The sequence below is a fragment of the Apis dorsata genome, unplaced genomic scaffold, assembly GCF_000469605.1.
Source record: "Apis dorsata unplaced genomic scaffold, Apis dorsata 1.3 scaffold_77, whole genome shotgun sequence".
In the NCBI taxonomy this organism is placed as follows: Eukaryota; Metazoa; Arthropoda; class Insecta; order Hymenoptera; family Apidae; genus Apis; species Apis dorsata.
The window spans coordinates 195,803-214,400 of NW_006263375.1; the positions used below are offsets into that span (position 1 = coordinate 195,803).

An 18,598-nucleotide genomic window follows, 5' to 3' on the forward strand; every position below is an offset into this window, starting at 1 on the left:
GGAACTCGATTTGCGGTCGAGTACCCGTATGGGTGATGCTGAATTGGCGGGTCAAAGCCACCCCTGTTCCTCTCTAGTCTATCGATGCCCATCCCCAAACGCGTTCCTTCTTCTCCACACCCGGTGTACGGTGTACGCTCTCTGGCAGAGGTGTGCAAGAGTTGCATCGGTTACCCTCTGACCTCACGATGTTTCCCAATGTGCGACAGATCAGAAGACCAGCACTAACACTCCACGTGATCGAATTAGAGAGATTCAGAGAGAGGGAAAGAGACGTCTGTGATGACGCGTTAAGGAACTTTCGTATTTGATTTCTTGTCGCTGAAATGTTTGTTGTTGAACAGTTGTTTCGATTTGATGCTTTGAGGTTTGAATGAGAAATGCATACGGATTGATTTTGCGAATTTTTATGACGTGTATGGTGATGATGATGATTTGACGATGTTTGTTGAAAGTTTGAACATTGTATTTACGATGCGAGGAGTTGGATGTAGATTAATTATTTTGAATTTTGAATTTTTTTCTTTCTAATGTTACGACAATAATGGTTTGACGATGTTTGCTAAAATGTTTTGAACGTTGTATTTAGATTTTTTGAAGCCATGGAGAGTTGATTATTTTGAATTTTGAATTTTCTTGCCTCTAATGTTACCGAAAATGATGGTTTGACGATGTTTGCCAAAAGTTTGAACGTTGTATTTAGGTTTTTAGGAAGCGATGGGAAGTTGGATGTAGATTGATTATTTTCAATTTTCAATTTTCTTGCCTCTAATATTACGACAATGACAGTTTGACGATGTTTGCTTGAGAGTTTGAACATCGCGTTTGGGTTTCGACTGCGAAGAAGGAAGTGAAGAATTGAGATATAAGTTAAGTTTTTGGGAAAAGATTACGCATTACTAATTTACTTCTAATTAGGTGTATATCACGAGTATGAGATTGAAACGGACAAATAACTGCAAGCGTACATACAACCTCGAGCTGTGTAACGAAGAAATACACGATGTTATTACACGTCGTTCGTTTATATTGTTAATAAAGACGTAGAGTTATTTTGCTCTTATTGCAAACGTAATTAGCATTGTTCTAGATTAGATCCTTAATCGAGCTTCGAGGAATCATCCTTATCAACTTAACAGTCTAAATATAGGATGGTTATTCCCGCCCAGCCAGTAATCATCTATTCCATCTCCAAATGTTGCGAATAAATCTAAATGAGTGTGCATAACGTTATTTTTCAAATGAACTAAATAATAAAAAATAATAAAATAGGTCATACATACGGTAATACAATTTACTCTAAAAAGAAAAAAAAGAAAAAAGAGCGTTGAATATGAAAACGTTGAATTTTTGGAAATATGGAACGAAATAGTTACGAAATAAATTCATCGTAACACGGCACGGAAAGCCGAGCAATAAATAGTTTTTCGTCGAAAGAGATTACCCCGACTGTATCAATCTGTTTCGTTTATCTCGTCCCCAGTTTTATTTTCACGACGGTACTTGATCAAAGATTCTTTGTATCTATAAAATAGCTCGCTAGCGGATTAAAGCGAATTGAATTCAGAGCGAGAAGGTGGACGAGATATGATAGGAAGTGCCATCGATTCGATCTTCCTCTCTCGATATACGAGAACAAACGACAAAGAATCTTTAAAAAGGAAAAAGAAAAAAAAAAAGGAAAAACGATCATAGAAAATTATTTTTCCCTCCCGATAAGAAATTCCACTATCCCCCCCTCTCCACCTAGAATTGAATAATCCAACTTCGTCCCACGATCCGATAAGAAGAAAAAGAAAAAGAGAAAGGAAGAAGAAGAAGAAGAGAGAAATATCTTAAACAACGACCAACTTTACAACTTCTCCTCCTATATAATTAATCCTTCTCCCAGAAATTAATGCAACATTCTATATGCACAACAGTTCTGAAAACCGGTTCTCGGATTTAATTAACCCGGATGGGAATTTTCTTTGAAAAACGAAAATTCTCATCAACGGCGCGTCTTTGAAACTCGCGTTCCATCCTCCTGTGAAACGCACCATCCCATTAGTAGTACACACACGCACACATACACACACATATCTTCCCATAATTTATAATCGTTAACGAGGAAATTTTTCCTCCGCCCATTTACCCCTTTTGTCTAGAATTGTGCGCGCCTGCACAACCTCTTCCCCCGTCTCCAAGACCACCAATCCTCCTCGCATCCTGCATCAATCTGAATCTGCCTCGTTTATCCTGTCCCGTGCCTCCGACGTTTTCCCACCAAATTCACCCTCCCCTCCCTTATTCCAACGTCCTTCCTGAACGGCAGACGCCGTTTCAGTGACGTTTCGCGGATTGAAACCGGAGTTGAAAAAGAGGGAAGACGAAAACTAGACCCCCGGAACTCGAATGAAAGAGTGGGCTTAATTTCGACGATTTCGTAAATCGAACGAGTCACGGTGTACGAAAATAAAAATAAAAAAAGGGGGATCCTTTTATTGAGTCCGAACGATGTACTGTAACCCGTGCGCTCGACAACCACCCCGTGTGGGACACCGTCTAATAAATTTCCTGGAAAGGGGGAGAGGGAAGGGGAGGGTCGTGTGGCGAGAGCTTTGTACAGGAGGGAGGAGCAACGAAGAGGGGATGAAGAGATAGAGTTTCTTTTTTCTTCTTCTTCTTTTTTTTTTTTTTTTTTTTTTTTTGGGGGGGGGGGGGGGGGGGGGAGGGGGGGGGCTGGGTGGGCGTGGCTTGTGAGAGGGGGGGGAGAAAAGGGGAGGGGGTGAAGAGGGAGGGTTTTTTTTTTTTTTTTCTTTTTTTTTTTTTTTTTTTTTTTTTTTTTTTTTTTTTTAGTGGAAGTTGGATGCGTAGGTAAGTTGGGGAGTTAAATTGAGCGAAATTATTCGCTAATGAGCTTTTTAATTTTTTTAATTTTTGTTGAAGAGTATTTTTATTATTGTCGAGAGTGAAATTCTGTTCAACGTGTTTGCGCGGATTGGTCTTTGCGAAAGGATTTTGCGAATGTTTAAATGTGAGGCAAAAGTGAGGTAAATTTTTATTTATATACGAAAATGAAATAATAATGTTTGTAAAATGATATAATAAAATGAGGATAAAAATCTTGTTAGGAGGAGGGAAAACGTGAATTATTTTCGATTATATCAATAAACGATTACGTGTAATCGTCAAACAAAATCCTTTCCTCTCTCTTTCTCTTTTTGTCGTATTATATTCGTGCATATATATATGCGCGAAAACCTACTAGCAATCACGGAAAAAGGAAATACATTCTCGGCGGAGAGTTAAACTCCATTGTGGCAGAATACAGACGGAGCACTTTATCACGTATAAAATATGCAACTTACAAGTTTGATACTACCAGCAAGCTGGATATTCCCACACAAGAAGCGCTTGGGAAAGTGACAGGAATAAATTACCTTCTTACGCGTCTCGAACGATTTCAAATTTGCCAAATTTTCGAAGTATATTTAAAAAAAATAATAATAATATCAAAAACGAAAGGATTATCGCAAAATTTAATCAAAACGTAAAAATAAACAAATTATCCGAGAAAAATATTCGATGTTTCGAATTCTTTTGTGACAAACTTCTCCACCCCCTCCCCCTTTTTATCGCGACGTTATTCGTTCGATATTTTCAAATCTTTTTTTTTTTTTTTTATTCTCGATATATTTATCCTTCACGGGTATAATCCGATTTTTAATTTTCGGTGTGTTTCAAAACTGTGGAATAATTACTCTAAAATTGGTCGAAATTTTTTTTTTTTTTTTTGCTTCGCATTGCTTCCACAAACAAAAGTGTTTCGCGTTTTAATCAGAACTTTGTTGTCCCGGCACTTGCAATTTCATATCTAGCTTTGAATATTCATAAACTTAAATTCGTTACACGCCGCAAAGAGGGTTTTTACGTGTCTCCCCTTTGTCGAGGCGTTACGCCAAAGATAGAAATCCAATGATACGTTTCAGGGGAACGATACGGCAAAAATTTTTTTCCCGGCTATTAAGCGTTTCAATTCGTACAATAAGCGTATTAAAAATCTGTCGGGGATGGGATAAGCATTTTAACTACGTAATTCGACGCTACCTTCGATCGTTGGTGTTATATTTTCACAAAATTATAGACAACCTCGAGAGGTGTAATCTCTGTTAATTTCGTACCACTGTAACTAAAGAAGTGTATTATTCACTTCATATCGTACACTTTGCGCGCTATGTGTCTATAATTTTTATCTCGAATCGATCAATCATCATTAGAAATCTTCAATTAGAAATTGTTTATAAAAAAAATATAATCCGATATTTCGTGATACGAAATATGAGATCTAGCGTTGAGTTTATTTCCATAAATGAAATGACGTATCTACTATAGATACAACTGTTTTTCCTTGTCGGTCAGTTTGTCACAAAATTCACTGCTCCAAAAAATCAACTAATTTCCACCGACACCGAGCAAAAATTTAATCAAAAAAAAAAAAAAAAAAAAAAAAAGAGAGAAAGAGAGAGAAAAAATAAGTAAACACGATAAAAATTGGAAAAATCATCAATTACCAAAGAGAGGATAATCAACGAAATCCCAGTAACACTTTACACTTTTCCTATTCAATTTTTCAATCGGGCTTTTCGAATCTGAAGAGCAAATAAACGGACAAAGGATTATCAGCGGTCTATCCGATGTTAAACGTTACAAAGAGAGGATGATTTCGGCGCTAGCATTATCCAATCACCGGCTCTCGTTCAAAAATATTGAAACGAATATGGAGAGTGAGAGAGAGAAAGAGAGAGGGAGGGATGAAGATAGTTCCTTTCTCACGTGTCGTAGAAACAAATTGGATTTATAAATAAATCGTAACCCATTCATTTCACCCGCACAAAAGCTCTCTCCGCTGCTTGCATACCTGCTGCACGCCAAATAAACGATTAAAACGTATCTATGACCGCTTAAACGTAACGTTTGCGGATTATCTCTCCCTCCCTCTGGCCCGGCTTGTATATTCGGGGAAACAGACGCCGCGGTTCATCGCGATTAACGCGCGTATCACGCGGCCACGCACGCTTATAATGACACGTACGCGTAGTTAAACTCAGATGAAAAACGATTTTATTCACATTTTATTCACAATGGTTTTTTTCCTCCCCTTCTAGCTTTTTTTTCCCCCCCAACGGGTTCATCTATTTAACGTCACGGACAAACCACGTGGATCGTGGATCGTGCAATATTTCGAAATATTTCGATTGCTTTTTTTTATTATTATTATTATTTTTAAGCTTCTGCGATTGCACAGAAGTCGGATATTCGAAATTTATTTTGAATGCTGCGTCTACGTTCGAGGTAAATATAGGAGAAAATGCGCGGTTCAATTTTGAGGATGGACGAGGTTTGGAAAATGTACTGGGTGTGTAAAAGTGAATGGTCGAATATTTCGTTCGATCGTTGAAAAAGAAGAAGATCGTACGAATGGATGGATGGTTTGTTGAATCGATTGGTAATTATTTTTTTTTTTTTTGCAAGTGAAGGAAGATATGAATCCTTTCGATGGAATTCGAATCGATGAACGATTTCGAAAATTCGATGGATCGAATGAGCCATATATATATATGTATATGTCATGTGATCGGCTAGTTTCATTATTGATGAGGTTATTATCGTAACGAAACGACAATTATCAAAAATATCGTTGAATATCGTTGAATGCAAATGACGATACACCAGGCACGGTATCAAGAAGTGCGATCTGGAAATTGTTTGCAATGGTACGAGGCTGATTCGTCGCGTGATCATGCAGGCGCACGTCACAGACGGATGAATCGTATTTTCACGATAAATAGAATGTGAGTTATTTCAGCGCAAACGAAGCATTGTTTATAGATAAATGTTGCAAATTTCCGATCATCGATACGAATCCAATTTCCGGGGGATAGTATCGGGGATGATCTAATTATCGAGTAGTTAGCATTACTTCACAATCGTATATACCAATCGTGTATTATTTGGAAAAAAAGATTAATACGAGATAGAGAATTTTAATTCCCAAGATTCTTTTATCCTCCCTAAACGAAATAGATAAGAATGGATTCTAAATTTAATCAAAATGACTCTGCATATCGATGTCGATACTTTTACTCAACACAAAAGTTTTTTCAAATTTCTTTTGAATATTGATACCCAAGCGTCCAAATATCCTTTAATCTAAAATTAAAAATTTATCAATTTCTCCTTTCAAAATTAATTGGATCCATTTTCCAAAATTTTATCGTAAAAAAAATGATTAGATCTCTAAGCTCGAAAACCGAACAATATCGAAAAGTTCTCTCGACTGGCAAGGATTAAATACCAATCACGAGTGTCGCCACGGTTAATTAGCGAGTGCCATGCGTCCCGGCCGAGACTGTTTTATCGGCCGCGGGTCAAACAGGTCTTATCCCATCGATTGATAAATCGTTTGTTCCGCGTGTATACCCGATGTCTGTTTTGACGTTTAATTTCCCGGTTAAGGGGAAACCTTACGTGACAACGGGTTGTCGGTTAATTAGCGCGTTCAGGGTTGCCGTGACTTGGTGAATAATTCACAATGTCTCGCGTTTCATTCGCGGCCTATCGAGGGGCTGAGGATGAGTTTACCAACGATGTCTACACCTTCTGCGCGCGTCTAAATAAGCTCGTTCGAGCGGCTATTAAACGCCAGAACGGGTCGGCTTTATAGAATCGTCAAAAGGCTCAAACGATTACGACGTTTACACGTACGTGCGCCGGTACGTGCCACCTAATCACTGTTGTATTTGCTGAATACCGAATGCTACGTCGGCCCTACACAGGATATAGGATACCACGTCACTCTGCACGTAATTAGATACGACGATGAAGCCTGAATCTCCCGCAAATGCAAGTTCAATAACGCTATAGGATAGGATGTATACACGAAGGAAGAGGATTGACGGGCGAATGAACGAAGATTCGACGAGATAAAATTCCAAAGGATATTCGTGATATTCGGCGAAACACTGTGAAAAGTGTCCATATTTTTTTTTCTTTTTTTTTTTTTGATTCCAATCGATTTATAAAAATTATACGTTGAAATCAATATACACGCGAATCGAGAATGCACGGAGTTGGAAATAATTAATTAAAACGCTATTGTTCGAAATTGTTGAATTTTCGCGTTACACGATTTACGCGATTGCGTGTTCCTTGGAATTAATTATTTCGAGATAAGTGGCTTCCATGACATGTTATACACAGCATATTAATGATCACCAATAATCTCACGTGAATTTATTATCCTATAAACGATCGATCGTCTATCAAAGCAATGTTACAGGAATCCAAAATCCACGCTTGTACTCTCCCTTACAACAACTGTCGTTAATTCTAATACGAGATTAATTGAATTTAATTTCTTTAATTCGACATTGCTATTTCTTTCTTAAATTTCTCTGTATAGTAATATATTCACTATTATATATATATATTCCGCAAAACTCATTTGTGCGCCATTATAGTAAAGTGCACTTTATCCGGGATTGTATATCCCGGTATCTCCGCTGACCAGACAAGTAGAAAGCGAAGATCTGACACATTTTCTGGAAGGAGGAGGAAAAGGAAGACGTAGATCGTTTTATTATGTATTTGGCGGTATGTAGATTCCGCCTCTGTTGCATAACGAGAGAAAATTCCTCTCCCCTCTCCTCGTTCCATCTTCCTCTCCTTTCCTCTCCTCTCGAGCTGTGTTTGCTTGTGTTTTCTCTGTGACGAGTTCTGGACAATTTTCCCCGCCAGAAAATATTTTCCTTTCCGTCACGGTCTGCTGCCGGTATCTTGTTATCTGCCAAGGCGAAGAGGGCGAGAAAGATGGAGAATAAAAGGAGAAGGAGAGCGAGAGAGAAAGTGAAAAAGAAAAGAAAAGGAAAAGGAAGATAGAGAGGTGAAAATACCTCTTTGTAACAGGTGTGGGGAGGAAACGTGGAAAAGTTCGACACCGAAAACGAGCATCGAGTTCGAGGGAACAATAGATCACTTCACACGAGACACACGATCTGGAGGGACACAATCCGCCGGGCCAATCGAAATTGTTCGACTGGCTGGCAATACGTGGATGCATGGGCTCCCAGTGTGTTTACTTACTTGGTACATAAAGCACAGGCTTGACTGGCTCTCGTATAGATCACTAAATGCATCGTATCGCCGTAGGGCGCGTAGGAAAATTCCAGGCAATCTCTGTAAGATCTCCAATCTCTAGCTTCGTACTAAAATCGACTTAATAACGCATAATATGTGTCTTTACATATCGATCGATACTTAAATATTCATCTCTGAAAATCGCGTCAACGCGTCCATCGACTTTTCATCAATTTTAATTCGCAGATCGATTAAATTAGCTCTAAAAAAAAAAAAAAAAAATCATTTCGACACAGAATGCGAATTACTTTTACCGATCGAGGCACGATCGTCTGCCGCTCGCATGATAACATCGAGTGTTACCGATCGATCGTTTATCCCAAACGAACGACGAATCCTTTAATCCTTAATTTTCTTTCCTCGAACGAGTGGAAAAGTGTAAAGAGATCGTTACAACGAAAGAAGGGACAGGGACGTCGTTACCGCGCGTTACCCTCCATCTCGAAATAGAAAAAGGTAAAAAAAAAAAAAAAAAAAAAAAAAAAAAAAAAAAAAAAAAAGGAAAGAAAAGAAAAGAAAAGAAAATAAAGAGCGTCGTTTAAACGCTCAGTCGGTAGGAGTCATCACGGCTCACGGTTACGAAGAAATCTCGAAGATAGGGTTCACGGTGGATTTACGGCTTGACGGTCGCCGGCGAACCGTGATATTTGCACCTTTAAAACGGGTAATCCACGGGTTCTTCGAAGGCCTGATTACTACTAGGAGGGGTCGAGAATCGGGGGAGGTTTTTCTTGGCCTCGGTCTCGAGCACCGTTCCAGATTGCGCGCATTTCGCGATATTAGAGGAGAGGCAATGGCACCGAGTGGCGGAAGGAGGCAACCCCTCCTAGGGGTGGAAGAGGTTGGATCAACAGCTCGAAAGATGAGAAGAAGTGGTTAACGCGCAGCTTAACCCTCCCGGAGCCGCGTAATGAATAACAACGGCATCAAGTGTTTGCGCCACGGGGAAGAACTTTCTCCCTCCGGGAGAACTCACGCCTCTGTTTACAACGTTTAATTAGGATGTCTCGATCGAGGCCTGCGCGATATTCCATTTTCCATCTATGAAGTTGCATTAAGTTCAATAATGGAATAATCTCGTGGCTCGTCGAAGGTGTCGACTTGACACGAGGTATATTTTTTCATGGAATTTCTTTTTTCTTTTGTTTGTTCATATATATCGTAACGCTTTTAATTTTTAATTCTCCCGATACATTTCATCCAATTATCGAACGAGAGCTTGTGTAATGCAAATATCGCGAAGAACTTCTTTTTATATTTCCTTTTGCTAATAAAATAGATAGATGTAGAAGATAATTTCTCGAAAAATTCCCTTTGTATCTCGCGCCTGTTTGAAAAAAAAGGAGAAAAAAAGGAGAAATTGTTGGAAATTATGCGGACGGGCGTTTAACAAATATTTTCTCCACAGAAAAATTCAACGATTCCCCCCTCCCACTTCCACTTTGGTGATCGACGCGATACTTCAAAGAATGCTTTGTGCAGTTATAATGGTTCATCTCACTACGCGTGCGATATTTATACGATATAATATATATCGGGGGAAGGGGGGGATGGTAGTCGAAACAAAATCAGTCAGACAGTTTCGCCTCTATCATATTTTTACATTCGTGGATGTTATGAGAAAAGAGAGAGAATGAAGTTCGAGGAGGGAAACTTCTTTGCCAACTTCTTCCTCTTCTTCCCCGAGAAAAGGGAAGAGAGGAGAGGGGGGAGGGGAGAAATTCTCCGGTAACTCGAGATTATTTTAACTCTCGTGTGTAAAATTCACCGAGGCGTTTCGCGTGAAAGAAATTTCAACGCGCGGTTTATTCCCAGAAGCGAAACGTTCGTCGAGAATTTATCTCGTTGTTATCAAAATTCCTCACTTCTTATCATTTCCCTTTCCTCATCGCTTTCATTTCCCTCGTTCGCAATCCGTGATGTTGCGATTAACCGCAATTAGCCACAAGTGTTCCAAGCGTTAATTCCTCGGCAAATATTTTAATGAGTGAAGTTGACCAGTTGCGGTGTTCCATTATTATAAAGGAATTCTCGAATTGGAGAACAAGTGCTCGAGCACGATTCCCCAAATTTCCCTGATAAATTCGCCGAGACGAGAATGGTTAGCTCGAACTCGAAGCCAAGTTTCTTTAACGATGGTGAACCAATGATGATCCGCTCGCGGGAAGAATCTTTTCGCTTCTGTTCATCCAAGTCTCGTAGCAGAGTGGTAAATTTTCTCGATACGAAAACTACTTTACTACTCCTTCATGAAAGTCATGATAAAGGTATCGAGAAGGGAGTAGCTTATTTCTTCTTTGGAAAGAAGATCTTCGTTGCGATATATAAAAATGGCGTATTATTAATAGCGGGAAGTGAAAACACAATTTTTGAAAATTGTTCGTAAAAGATAATTTTGACATCTGCCATACTGCAGATTTTTTGATCGATTGAAATTAAATGGAAGCGATACAAGAATCAATTTTAATAAAAATTGATGGTAAAATTTCGTTTACTCGGATTCGTTAGGGGATAAATAGTTCATATTAATTGGAATTTATATAATAGGACTTCATTTTCTTTCTCTCTTTCTCTCTCCCTTATTCTGATATATACGATTTCTCGTTCAAATAATAGGAGTTCACGTTCAAAGTGGATTCAATCGGCAGGAGTTCAGTTAATACGTTTACCGCTGATTGGATTTTCATTATCCACAATGCTGTATGTGCTGACAAGTAATTTTCGCACAGAACTTGTTTCTATGTTTCGAGTTTTGCACACGTGTGTGTGTGTGTGATTCGTGGGAATCGTTAAAAAACTTTTTTTCAATTATCGAGCTCTAACTGCGCTTAGAGCTAATTAAAATATTTTATTTCACCCTTTTTAAAAAATATCATGGCGAGTAACGTGGCACGTTTGTTAAATTTGACAATTTTTCGAATTCACCATTTCGAAACGATTGGTTATCTTGTTATCGTAGAATAAATAAATAAGAGAATTAAACGATGGGGATATTTCGAGCATTAAACTTAAAAATTGAGATGGAAAAATTGAATTACAACGTTAAAAATATAATATAACGAGTTTATCGATTTACAAGTTGCTATACTTACCTTGTGAAAGTTGCGGTTGGCAAATTACTACTGCTTGGAAACCGACCAACTCGCGTACACCATGGAAGATATTGGTGTTAACAACACATTAAACGAGTTGAGAACTTTTATCGATACTTGTCAAATTATATCGCGACTAGTTCAACAAGCGGACAATAATGAATTACCAATTATCGATTGCTCCAACGTTATCCAAATGGTGAAATTTACGATCCAATTCAACGTAAAAAGATGTAAAACGAATGAAACAAAAATTACCATCGTTTCGTCGCCTCGAAAACATTATTTTATTTAAAATTAAAATAATTTTTTGAACACGTCCATTTTTCTTTTTCTCGATCTCTTATTTCAGAAAAATTCAGAAACGAACGGACATCGAATCGCCAATTTTTCCTATTATTTTACATTATTTCGTAACGTTAAAATAACTTTGAATCGAATCCACTTTGGATACCGAAAATTCCAAAGAAAATTAAAACGATCAATAATTTTTACATCACGTATTTTTAAATCTCGTACGATAATTTTCACACTTCGTATTACTTCGAAGTAATTGTAAAAGACTTTTTACAATTCTCGACCCCTCTAAAAATTCGAAATGACGTGATCTACAAATCCTGAACGATCTCGTTCCAAGAAAAAAAAAAAAGAGAGAAAAAAAAATTCTCCTTAAAACTCACCCTAAAATTTCCAAATTCCCCGTAACTTCTTCAACGATCTGCCCCCTCCCAATCCTTATAAACCGCGCAGTTTCACGGTTGTAAGCAGTTTCAAGTGGTATATACGAAGTGGACGATCTCACGAGGGAAGATGAAGTTCCCCTAAGCAGCCGATCGTAGCGAACGATTCCGCGCGTCGGGAAGAAGGACAGAAGGTCCGTTTGGATGGTTTCGAGCGGGATAGAGAGAAAGAGAGAAAGAGACTCGTGGAATTATATTGCCGGTAGATAGGATGCAAGGGAGCGGCGCATCTCGAGAATACCAATTTGATTTCGCTGGAAAACGGTGGAGCCGGATTCTCGTAAAGTATACAAGCAACGTGGCCAACCAACCTTACGTCTTGTCACTGGTCGGAAGTGGCCGTGGCCGTAGCGGAACGACGTCCGACCCGGAGGCCAGAGTACTTAAGGAACACCGACGTTGCCTCCTGAATCCGTCTTTGAGACGATCTTTTCTTTTTTCCTCTTCTTTCTTCGCCCATTCCTCTCGTTTCTCGTGGAATTTTCTAATGAATATGGCGGTCCTCTTCTCACGTATAAATCGTGTACAGTGTCGTTCGAATGTTTAATTCATCGAAGTAACGAAGACGATGGGTGTATGTATGATAGAATGAAGCAGATGAAAGAGGAATTCTGTTCACGATCGATATTTTATTTTATCGTTCCATTTGTAGTTTCGAGTATATCCTTTCATCACCAATAACGCGAGATTAATATGGGAGGAGAACATTTTGACCGTGTTCTAGGAGGAATAGCGAGATATATAATGAAAATAATGTAGGCCAAGGTTCGAAATTTCTCTTTCGAGAGAAAGGGCGTTGTAATTTGAGAGTAATTAACGGGAGAATTGGTTCTCTCGAACTTGCGAGTTTGATTATATTATATTATACACATATTATATTGGATACACGTTGGAGATTTGGTTTTGTTTTGACAGCTAGCTTAGTTTTCAAATTCATTCCACATCCTCACGCAGATTCGAATATACGATTTTCTCTCGTTGATCGAAGAAATTTTATCGGCATCGCGATATTCCATTTCATTGCGAAACAAAACGAGTTTCGATATTAGTTGGGGTACGAGAATAATACCGAGTTTAATTACTCGACTTGCTAATAATAGCGCCATAATTGATCTTCGCTTCACAATGCCGGGCGAATTGAAAATCTTCTTCCCTTTGTGGACTTCCTTCGTTCAACACGTGAACCTTTTTTCCTTCTTTCTCCCTTCTTTTAATCTACACCGTCCAGAGGGGGGAAGTGGAAGAGAATCGTATTAACATTCGCGAATCCTTGCAAGATTTCTTTTTTCCTTCCTTTTCTTGTTTCCTCGATTCCCTCCTTTCCTTTTTAAATTATCCACCAATCGACGCCAATTAAAAATAACCAATTATAAGAACATACGCATAATTCATAGAGTTCTTCGCAAGTGCGCGTATTTCATTCTCGACGCAGCCACTCGTCCGAGGGGAAGAAACAAGTCTCGAAACAAGTCTCGACGGGCAATTTGCATAAGATGTCCCGAACAAACCGCTTCGTTAAACATTCGATTCGATTCGAGGAATCTCTTTTAAAGATATATATATATACAAATAAAGATCTGGTCGAATTAATTAATCTTCGAAAAAAAAGTTAAAAAATTTCAGCTCGCGGGCAGATAATAAGGTGGGGCAAATTTAGGTCAGTGATCCCTCCGAAGGGAGCGACTGGACGTCTCGTCGCATCCATTTTCAGAGGGGGGGAAGTTCAATTTAAATGCCCCTGAGCGGCGGTTAAAACCACATTCGTAACGTTTCGCTGCAACTCATTACACGCAATGAACGGGGAGAGTAAGTCATTTACATTAACGGGGAGAAAATCGGTTTTCGGGTTAAACGGGATTGGTTCTCGGTTTTCCGTTGACCGAGCGAGTTCCCTTTTTTTTTTTTCCCCCCTTCCCTTTTTTTTTAAGTTGCTCCAAACGATCGTAAAACGCTTTAACACTCGTGTTTATTTTATTTATTTATTTATTTATTTATTTATTTTTTTCTTTTTTTCAACAAATATTTCTCGCGCTCGATACCCGGAATAAATTTTATCCCGTTTCCGATCGGTTTTTGTCATTTAATTCGCGCGCTTTGATAAATTTGCTCGTTTTTTTTTTGTTTCGCGTTTTTTTTTTTTAAAAAAAGAAAAAAGTGTAACACGTGTCAAAGTAATTATTTTATTTTCCTCGTGCACACACACACGTTTACGTGTTTATTCGAAAAAGAACTTTCTTTCGCTTTTGTTTCCAAGGTTTTTTTTTTTTTTCATAATTCTCCCGTTTTACTACGAAAATTGGGAGGAGGAGGAGGAAAGAAGGGGAAAAAAAAATATTTACGGGTATATATATCGTTCCTCCCGTTATTCGCGATACAATAAATTTCACGTTGGAATTTTCTGTTTATGATAAAAATTATTTTTACGTCAACGCGTGAATAGAATTGTATAAATATCGATTATATACGTGTACCGCGATACACGTATTTTTCGCGTTCGCACTTTATCAAAACTTATTCTGCCCGCTTATATTTCCTCTCTTTCTTTCTCTCTCTCTCTCTCTCTTTCTCTCGTATTAATTTTAACCTAGTTCCAGTGCTTTTTTTAAATCATATTAAACATTCGTACGCGAAATGAGAGGCAACATCGCGAATAGAGAATCCGAAATAACACGGTGTCGCGTTATCTTTTAAATAAACGGGGAGGACTGTCCATTGATAACATCAAATTAACGCGTTTCAAGCCTTGAATTCAATTTTCTCCCCAAGCAAAATATGTTTATGATTTTCAAGAATTGATTGACGTTCGTGTTAATATCTTTTCGAATACATCGGGGTACATTGTCAGAATTTGATCTCTCCCCGTGATAAATTGATTTCTAAATTTTAAACGATATATATTCTCTCGAAGCTGATCTCGTTCGAATTATTCCAAAGACGCGACGATTTTTTTTAGACTTCCGTTTAAACCGAGATAACGATAATTCTCGAAAATTTCCGTGCAAATTTCCTTTCGCATTCCCATTGAACTCTGCACAACTTGATGCATCGAGACATTCCTTATTCATGAAAAGCGCGAGCACACTTTTATATACAGGATGATCGATGCCAATGGAAGCAACGGAATCTAAAAGAGAGCGTTCTTCCAACTTTTCGAACCGACGAGGTAAAATGCCAACGAGTGATAAACAATATTTGTTTCATCATTGGAGAATTTTCCAATAACCAAAGATGAATCCTGAAGAAATGATCAACGCATATCGTTATAAAATGATTCTTGATGGGAATCGGTTGAAAAGGAATTTTCATAAAAGATCACAATTCAAAGAGGAAAAGGGTATCGATCGAAAGGGTTTATCATAAGATCCTATAATTCTTTAATTCCGATCGACAACGGTTCGAGAATGATGTGCGCCTATGATGGCAGATTTAACTTAATCGCGTTTAATTAAAGTGCGTCTACTAGCGAGCGTCTATAATTCGATGACTCGGCGGAAAATGTTTTCACGTTTCCAATTATTGGATCCTATCGAAGTTCTGCTTACGAGCAAAACGAGGAGGGGGGGGAGGGTTGACGCTGCGTCCTCACGAATCCCTCGTACAACGCACGAATTCATGGTCGAATCTTCGAAAAATGGAAAAATAGTTGTATTAATATTTACGACTCTTCGATATTAGAATTTGTTTCGAACGAGTGTTTGTCCGTTGTGGAGAAAATGGAAAATGAAAAATCGAAGAATCTCTCTTCTACAATTCTATTGTTTTAAAAAGACGAAAGATAACAACGAAACGAAACGTTTGAATCGATCAAAATGGAAGACGAAGATAAACACGTCGAAGAAGGGAATAATAATAATAATAATACGCGAATAAAAGAGAAAATTACGTATTCGTTACTCAATATTTTCACGAATAATTAAATTAAACCTCCTAAAAAAAAAAAAAAAAAAAAAAAAAAAAAAAAAAAAAAAATAAAAAAAAATATAATTAACCCGAGAGAAATTTTTATAACGAGTAATCGTATTAAATTGTAATAAAATGGCCAATTTAATTATCGCAGAAATTTTAAACAGCTCGAAAAATTATTATTACTACCTAAAAATAATTCCCAGGGTTTAAAATGGGTTTATTAAAATAATTAATAACCGACTTATCGTCGGGTAGGATAAAAAACACCCCATCCCGTATAGAAAATATATAATCTGTAACCCAAACTCGATACGAGAAAGAAAAAAAGAAAATTCAACAAATCTCAATCTCAATCTCAATCATACTAAACCGTATCAATCAAATCTCAAATATTAATTCCAGCCTCTCTTCCTCACACGTTAATTCTTCCTCGATTACACACCTCGAGTATGTGTTAAAAAAATGAAAAAACGAACGAATTTTTTCCATAAACGCGTTTCATTCCCTCCTCCTTTCCCTTCTATTTTGCACTTTTCCCGCATCGAGACAACTTTTCGAAACTTTTTAGCTAATCGAATCGGTCGATTCCTAGGGGGGTTGGCGCGGTAAAAATGGAACAGGAAGGGAAGGGAGGCGGGGTGGCACGAGGGTTAAGGGAATTAAAAGAATGAAACACGGGGTGAAGAAGGGTGGGCGTGGGGCGGTGAAAGGGCATACACGAGGTTTCATTTCCGAGAAGGGCTGTAAAGATTGCTCGCGTGCAACCACCCCTACACAACGTTTTCTCGCAAACTCGCGACTATATTGCTCCATAATAATAAGGTTAATGCCTCGCAAATTAAGTAGACGCGCGGGGGGAAAGGAGGAGAAGGAGGAGGAGGAGGAGGAGGAGGACTTTCGTGTATATAGTCGTCCAGTTTAAACTTGCTATGAAGCCCCGCGATCTTTGACGACGATTATTGCGATACGGCATCAACACGATGCTCGTTTAACTTAACCGGATTCGTTCATCGTCGATCTATATATACAACGATGACAAGTTTTATGCGAGGCTCGAAAATTTAACTTCCTTGCCCCCTAATTTAAAATTTGGGGTTAATAACTTTCAATATTTCTCCTGGAAATATTAAAATTTAAATTTTCTCCCTGTCTACGGAGCAAAATTTGAAGAAAACGTCTCCTTTTCAATATAAGTTTTCGATAATCCAGTCTTTTGAAATATGCATAATAAACGAGGTTAGAAAGACAACAGAGGTTCCAATTTCTTTTGAATAATTTATCCCCCTCTTCCCCCCTTTGCAAATGAAATTTCCAATAATGTATAAAAAATGAAAATGAAAATGTGATATCGGGTGCAACAGGTTACAAAGAGGGATCATCCCCGTTGAGGAGAGATAAATTGTTTGAAAATTAATTAAAAAGAAAAAAAAGGAAGCGAAAATATCGTCACGTCGAACGTGAAATTATCGAAGCGCGTTGATGATGGAAGCAGGGGGATGCGACAAATCATCCTCTCCTCTTGCAAAGAGATGAAGGATATAGAGGTTGGATACAGGATCAGATTCTCACGGCTTGTCAGACTTGATTAAGATATTGCGAATTACATCCGCATATCGCTCACCAACGTTCACGTGACATAATCGTTATAATAGCCGCTCCGGATACTACTGATAAGTGCACGGTACCGTCCTCTCCTCTCCTTTCGATCTGCTAATCGATACACGCCTCCATATTAGAAGCTCATCCGGGAGAGTGAACAAACGAGCCGCAACTTCCTCCTATAAACTTGTACCTTAACGAATAATAATACGCGCGTTAATTAATTCCTCCTATTGTTCATTACCGTTTCCATATTTGTTGATATAAAAGTTTCCTATGTGAAAAAAGAAAAAAGAAAACAGGTAGAAAACGAATAGGATAAAAGGAACGATAAAAACATTGGATAAATGAAATTATCTTCGGTTCAAGATATCCCTTTCTCCAAAATCGGTAACAAATGGAATCGAAAGGAATTCATTCGAATTTGTAAAATTTTGATTTCTCATCTCGTGCCATTCGAGTTTCTTCTTCGATTAAAAAATTAATATAAAATTATAGAATAGTAGTAATATTCAATCAAATTAAGGAGAGCTCACCCACAACCTCGAGGTAGCCGGTTTGACTCTTCATCGGATCCGTGTTAATCTGGCACATGTACCATCCCCTGTCGGATTCTTTCACCTCTCGTATATGAAGGAACCACGTTCGGTGATCGCTGTGAGACACTGCTATTCGATGGTTCTTCGTGATAACGTGACTGGCTATCGTCAATATCGTTTGGGTATCCACGCGCAGCCATGCCACCTGCAACAAAATTGGAGGAGGAAGAGAAAAACTCTCGTCTCGCATCTCCATCGATCTTCTCGTCGCGAGAAACACCGGAATCGTACGGGTTTCTTCCCGCACATCGATTTCGCAATCAATTTTGAAAGAGAAGAAAAGAGAAGAGAGGGACAGGGAAAAGAGTGTCTATCCTCGGGACACCGTCCCTTCCCCCTATCGAAATAGGGGCTTGCTTGCTTGCTGCGCGCTCGCGGTCTAACCACGTGGAAAAAAAAAGTGGCGGGTGGAAAAGGAAAAGTGAACAAGTCCCCTTGTTGCCGGCTTCGCTTTGGAGCCGAGCGAAAAAACAAGAGAGAGAAA

At 38.5% G+C, this 18,598-nt stretch overlaps 1 protein-coding gene across 5 annotated transcripts in view; it reads right to left on the reverse strand.

The window, feature by feature from the left end:
• LOC102680502 (lachesin-like) overlaps positions 1-18,598 on the reverse strand; it is a 122,807-nt gene that overhangs the window by 23,771 nt on the left and 80,438 nt on the right. For all 5 annotated transcript variants that reach the window (XM_031508173.1, XM_031508174.1, XM_031508172.1 and 2 more), the window contains one exon: positions 18,052-18,259. In XM_031508173.1, the coding sequence (XP_031364033.1) occupies positions 18,052-18,259 (208 nt within the window). The remainder of the gene's footprint in view (positions 1-18,051; positions 18,260-18,598) is intronic.